Here is a 6,847-nt window from a genome sequence, read left to right on the forward strand (position 1 = left end):
CAAGACTTTACTGTGCCCCCCTGCATTGCAGTCAGTTTCACAACCATGTTCAAAACACTCACACAGAAACTGCATTAGCTTTTCTTTGAGATTATATTTTCTTTTAAAAGAAAATAACCCACAACATTAAAAACCGTATTAGAAACAAATGACATAAAATTGAATCATATATACAATATAAATAAGCCATTGCACAATATAAAATATTAAAGAAACCAATGAAGACAGTAAGACTTATTGCACGAGCAAAAAATATTAACTGCAAATGCAATATGAATAATGTAGTTGCATAATGTGTTCTACAGCACACATGGGCAAGTTTTGTCTGGTGCTGACAATCCGCCAGTGTCTCGCTTTCACATTGAGTCGTCAAGCCCTCTGTGTTCATGTCTGCCAAGGGGGAAGGTCTGTATAGTGGCCCTACCCGAGCCATTAGGTGATCACATGCTTTTGTTTTTCATTTGGTAGGTGAATCTAGTACTGACACAGACTTACTGAACTCAGGGAAACAGCTGTATTCACCACGTGTCCATTTGTATTTTATGTAATCAGATATATTTGAATTTTATTATTATGTGTGTCTTTAGATTTCACCTGGAAATAGGTCTAAAATCTCTCTAGTTTTGCTCTGCTTCACTATCTCAATATTGATTTTGAGACATGTAATGTTCAGATGTTGTAGTAATGGTGTAGTAGAGGTTGTGGCTGGCACTGCAGCCAGGGAGGGGGACCGGGGGGCGTCAGGAACCAAGAAAAAAAGGCCTCTCCATTATTTAATAGACTTTCGTATGTAGTTGTGTTGTTATGTGGGCTTATGTTAATATTTAGAAATAATAGTTTTAAAAAGTATAAGTAAATAGTAAAAGTTCAACATTTTGATTTTTTTTCTTCCCCCATTTGCAGCGCCCCCTATGTATGACGGCGCCCCCAGCATTCTCCTATACTGCCTGTGTCATGGGCCGTCGCTGACTGTGACACAGGTGAGCAACACAAAAAGTAGAGTCATCCCACAAAGAAAAGAAATCACAACCTAGTTGCTTTGCAAAGTTCAAAGTTACAAAGTGAAGAATTATTTTATGTAAAAACACTTTGTTCTTTTACAATTGTTACACAAAGTTAATGGTTTTCATTCATCTCCATGAGGATGATTGAAAGAGTCAGTGTTCCAGCAGCGAGGAGGACACAGCATGATATGTTGAGGACAGCTACAGTTCACTGACTCTGTGTGTTTGCATATGTGTCCTGCCTCTCTGCTCCCAGCCGTTAAGAGGCCAGTGTTGATCAGTGGCTGTCCAGGCCTTTCAGAGCCACTGACACGCCGGCAGCACAATGATGATGTCTCTGACTCTACTGCTGGCCACCCTGGGGCTCCTTGTTCAGGGTGAGACTCTCTTGTGAAAACTTTGCTTCAGGATGCAACCAGGTTCACCACAATGATGTTCTGCTGTGATGGAGAAACACTGAAACAAGCAGCATTGACCTTCTTCCATCTGTTCTCCATGTTAAAGAAATCATCCTCTTCTGTTTGGATGTTGATCATCTTTCTCCAAGCTGGATTTGTCTCAATAACCCTTCTCCTCTTCTTCATGTTTTCCAGGTTCATCAGGAGAAATCATCCTGACTCAGTCTCCTGGATCTCAGTCTGTTGTTCCAGGACAGACTGTCTCTATCAGATGTAAAGCCAGTTCGGATGTTAGTAGCTGGCTCAACTGGTACCTTCAGAAACCTGGAGAAACTCCTAAACTCCTGATTTATAAAGATACAAACCGTGAATCTGGAGTTCCAGATCGTTTTAGTGGAAGTGGATCAAGGACTGACTACACTCTGACCATCAGTGGAGTTCAGGCTGAAGATGCTGGAGTTTACTACTATCAGCAGAGTAACAGCTTCCCGTTCACACAGTGAAAAAGTGTCGTACAAAAACCTCCCTCAGCTGCAGAGGAACTGATCTGACTCAACGGCTGCACTGAAAGTAAAACAACAGAAGTTGTACTAAAAGATGAAGTTAATACTGATCCACTTTAAATATTTTAACACTAAATGTACTGAATTTAATCCAGAAGGTTTATACTGTCAATCCTTTCATTAAAATCCTGTTTGGAACATTCTGCTGAACATGAAAGTTAACCTCAGCTGAGGTTTGGTAATGTGAAAACAGAAAGAGTGAATATTCTTTTCTCAGACCATTTTCATATGAACTTAAACATCATTGATTAAAATAATAGATAGGTAAATTCAATGTTTTATTGAATAAAATATAATGTTGTTCATTTAAAATTAACTCGTTATTCCACTACAACACATTTTAGTCATTTTTTCTTCTTTATATTCCAACAAACTGAAGTATTTCATCATTGAAGTCAAAGAGGATTTATGACTGGATGATTCTTCATTGAAATGTTTCTACCATGGGTTTAGTTACAAATGTGTTTTATTGAAGAAAAATCTGCAGCGACTATAGAAGAGACATTTTTACAGTCATGAAGAAGTTCATATTGATTCTGATCAATAATTATAGACTTTACTACTTCAATCACTGGTTCGTACTAATCAATATAAAATGAATAATTAAAACTGAGTCTATATACATTATGAATATATAGTATAAAAGGACATATATTAAGTAATCTTATACTCTCTATATAAATTCATCATGGTGGAAAAAAGTGTTTTATTGAAACTTTAAATGAATCAAGATGAAAACAAATGATTTGATGATCAGATTTTTATTATCTGGAAACACAGAAACAATATTGAAACACTGAGAGAAGCTGGTAAATATTGTTAGTGAAACATGTGAAATAAAAGAGAGAGAGACAGTGTCACAGAGAGCAGAGAGAGAGAGCAGGAGCAGAGTAAAACCAGTAGCAGAGTCCCAGTGAGTCAGGTCAGGACTGGGAACACTGGTCTCTCCTCAGTGTCTCTGAGAGCGGAGTCTGGGAGCCCTGGGTGGCCTCACAGGTCACAGAGCCCAGCTTGCTCCACTGGTCCGCAGGGAGCCTCAGGGTGCTGCTCCAGCTGTAGAGGCCGTCCTTCTCCAGCACCCCGGGGCTCCTGCTCTCCTCCCAGCTGCTGCTGCTGCTGCTGCTGCCCTCCACCTTCCAGGCCAGACTCCAGTCTGAGGGGAAGCCCTTGTTGGCCAGGCACAGGACTGTGACCTTCTCCTGCTGCAGCTCCTCACTGGAGGGGGGCAGCACCGTCAGGGTGGGACGGGCGTCACCTAGGAGACAACAATCAGCATCTGTCAATCAAACAGCAGCCACCTGGACACCTTTACTGTGTGACAGTTGATTTCCTCCTTTAAGGAGTTTCTGTCAGATGGTTTTTCTGCTCCACCAGTCACTCACTCACATTGTTTCACTTCCCTTTAAGAAACCTCTCATGCACATCAGCACAGAAAGAGTCCTCATATGAGCTGAAATACATCAAACTACACTGGAAACTAAAGAAGCTGATTTGACATTTCAACAGCTGCATTTTACTGCACTTTATATCACACTATTTAATGGAAACAATAAAATACTGTTTGAAAATATTTGCACTTTTTCATGATTTCCTTCAAAGTCCTGCTTCATTTATAATGAAACACATTTAGTGTCAAAAGCATGAAGAGCACAACAGTTAATCAGATCTACTGTTAAAGGACATGATCAGCCACAAATAACTGAGCAGCACATTTAAACATCAGACATATATCAATAAAACAGAAACCAACAGCCTCAGAAAACTTCAGTCTCACTCTTCACAATCATTTGAACTCAACTTCCAAACACTTTCAAATGTAAAGACTAAATGTGAAAACATTTCTACAGCAGGATTGTTGTTCTTCAATCTTTCCTGCACTTCACATTGTTCACGTTTCACAAATGAACTGGAACATGTAAAGAAAAGTTGAGTGAAGCTGCTTTGAGTTCAGCTTCATGGTTAAACAGGAGAAATCAACAATAACATAGAGATTTTAAAGTGATTTGGATCAGAACAATGGAAATTTACATCTCCTACAAATGTTCACACACAGAAATTACAAGCTGAACTGACGAGACAATATTTAATATTTGATGAGAAACTTACTTCCAACATCCAGTCTGGTTCCTCCACCAAAAGTCCACCACAGTGATACAAAGTGACTGAGTGGTCGTACAAAAACCTCTCACTGTAGAGAGACACGGCTCTCTGACTTTGACAACAACAAACTCAAATAAATCACTTCCTGTTTTTCAAAAACTTGAAATCTAACAATCGAAAATATATTTCAAAATAATTCCCTTTCTTAAATATATATATTTTTAATGTTTCTCAAACTAAAGTTGATCCTTCTAGTATCAAATGAAAACAGATGAAAGGATAGGAGGTTTTACAAGAAATTTATTTGCAGTCATTAATTAAATCACATAAACATGATCAGTGATAAATTCTAATCAATACTCTGATCAATTGATTGATCCATTAAGAAACAGCATGATCAGAGTGATCCAAGTCCCTGTTGGAGTCAGTCAGAGCATTTCCATAGAGAGCCACTTTGCATCAGCAGCACCATGCTCCAGTGCTCTGGGAGAGTTTATAGTCCTGAGAGTTGAAGACTGGATGACTGACAGCTGTCCTTCATGACAACAGAAGACACAGAAATCCTCCTCATCAGAAACATGACTTTGGTCTCCGTCCTCATCTGGACTCTCCTCTGCTTCACTCAGGGTGAGGAACATCATTTTTCTGTCATGTGAAAATCATTTGGAGTGTAGCTGAGTTTCACCTCACCATCTCATGTCCAGTGTTTCTTCTCTCTCCTCAGGGTCTGTTGGACAAAATGTTGTTGTGACTCAGTCAGCAGCCAAATCAGTGCAGCTTGGTCAAACTGTCTCTGTTGACTGTAAGGCCAGTCAAAAGTTATCATACCTGGTTCACAATACTCCTGTCCTGGTACCATCAGAAACCTGGAGAAGCTCTAAACTTCTGATCTATAGAACATCAGACAGTTTTCAGGAATCTCCTCCAGATTCAGTGGAGTGGAGCAGGGAATGGAGTTGACTTCACTCTGACCATCAGTGGAGTCCAGGCTGAAGATTCAGGAGTTTACTACTGTCAGAGTTATCATTTTAACTCAGTCAGCTGTGTTCACACAGTGAAAAAGCGTCGTACAAAAACCTCCCTCAGTCAGACTGAACAGAAACTGAATGACTGCTGCAGCTGGAAGCTACTGCAGAGACTGATACAGTTCACTGAGGACAACACACACACACACACACACACACACAACACCACACACACACACACACACACACACACAGTTGATGGTGTTCATAGTTTCTCCAGCAGTTTTCCTCCTGAACTTCAAACAGTTCAGTCCCACCTCAACAACCTGGACGTTTCCTCAAGTGAAGAAGAACAGTTCCAGTGAAGAAGCTCAATCAGACCATTAACATCACAACAACATCTGGCAGAGTCAGCTCCACTGATGTCACCCACAAACCAGACTCACAATATATCAACATAATCCACTACTATCGACAGAAGATTATAGTGACATGCCTAGCTTTGTGGCTGGCAGTAATGCTCTTCAAACACACTGCAAATGTTGCCTTCTAAGAGGTTCCAAAACGTAGTCGTCACTCCATTCTTCTTTTCCTTGCAGCATGGTATTGTGTGATATACGGTAATGCGGTGAGGAGTCTTCAGAGTTCACTGTCCAAGGTGCTTTAGTGTCGGTCCCTACTTTGCTCCTGTTTTATTGGAATAGAAATCAATCTAAACCATCAGAGCCTGAAAAGGAGCAACAACAGCAGCTGCAAAGTCAGCAAGACGTGAGTCGCCAAACACAGCACAGATGCACAGGCTCATGTTGTGAACTGAACTCCAATGACTGTCGTAGATAAGCTACGAAGTCCGAAACCAACTTTCAAACCAAACAAAGTCATGCCAACGACTGTCATTGATCCGCAAGTGACGTCCTTACGGACTGTCGTTATAACACAATAGAGCAACTAACGAAAGTCGAAACCAACTTCTCACGCAACAACGGTCGTGGCAAACGACTGGTCGTTTGACACTTGGAGCACAAACAGAAAACCAATGACATCATCAGCCTTGTGAAAACGCCCCAAGGGTTAAATGACTTGGGGTCTCACACACCAGAAAGTTAGACGCAGTTCCCAGCCTGGTCAGATGCGTACACGAACTGATGAAGCCTCTTGGATGAGAGGTGAAACGTCTTCCCAGACAAATAATCAAAGCCAGTTTCGTTTTGAGTAAAAAACTCCTTTAGGATACCCAATGACTGGACAAATGAGAATATACACAGGCTGGACTGTGTACTATCTGTTCTATGTTCATTATTGTGTGATCCTCAAAGGTGAGTAGGAGCCACACCGTCAAGTAAGCTGATCAAGTGTGTAAGAATCATGGTGACACACACACACCAGAGACATACACAAGTTTCTATGGTGAACGTCCGTTCGAGCTGCGAAAATATATCATGACAACATTTTACATGAAGAGAAAAATCAACCTTCTTTACTTGATCGTACTGACATCAAAGACACCATGTGTAGAAAAATGGAAAGTTAGTTTGCAACAATGGGAACAAGGTGAAAGAATCGACTATTTTTTGCGAGAGAGATCCCCTACCTGTAAACAACAACAGTATGTAAAGTGTTATATCATGTTATATAACATGCTGAGTTTGTGTGATCTCCAATGAGGATATGAAAGAGTAGTGTTCCAGCAGTGAGGAGGACACAGCATGATATGTCTGAGGACAGCTAGTCAGTTTCACTTGACTCCTGTGTGTGTTGGCAATATGTGTCGCTGCCTCTCTGCTCCAGCCGTTAGAGGCCAGTGTTTGATCAGTGGC

At 40.7% G+C, this 6,847-nt stretch overlaps 1 pseudogene and 1 gene segment (V, D, J or C); one reads left to right on the forward strand and one right to left on the reverse strand.

Moving 5' to 3' along the window:
- The first annotated feature begins 1,271 nt into the window (after positions 1-1,271).
- On the forward strand, positions 1,272-2,195 carry LOC111223338. The segment is given in 2 exon segments: positions 1,272-1,381; positions 1,598-2,195. Coding segments are annotated over 2 exon segments (360 nt in total).
- A 515-nt stretch (positions 2,196-2,710) lies between these two features.
- Positions 2,711-6,847, reverse strand: part of LOC111223150 — a 5,355-nt pseudogene continuing 1,218 nt past the window's right edge.

This window comes from Seriola dumerili, unplaced genomic scaffold (genome assembly GCF_002260705.1).
Source record: "Seriola dumerili isolate Sdu_G_001 unplaced genomic scaffold, Sdu_1.0 BDQW01000110.1, whole genome shotgun sequence".
Taxonomy (NCBI): Eukaryota; Metazoa; Chordata; class Actinopteri; order Carangiformes; family Carangidae; genus Seriola; species Seriola dumerili.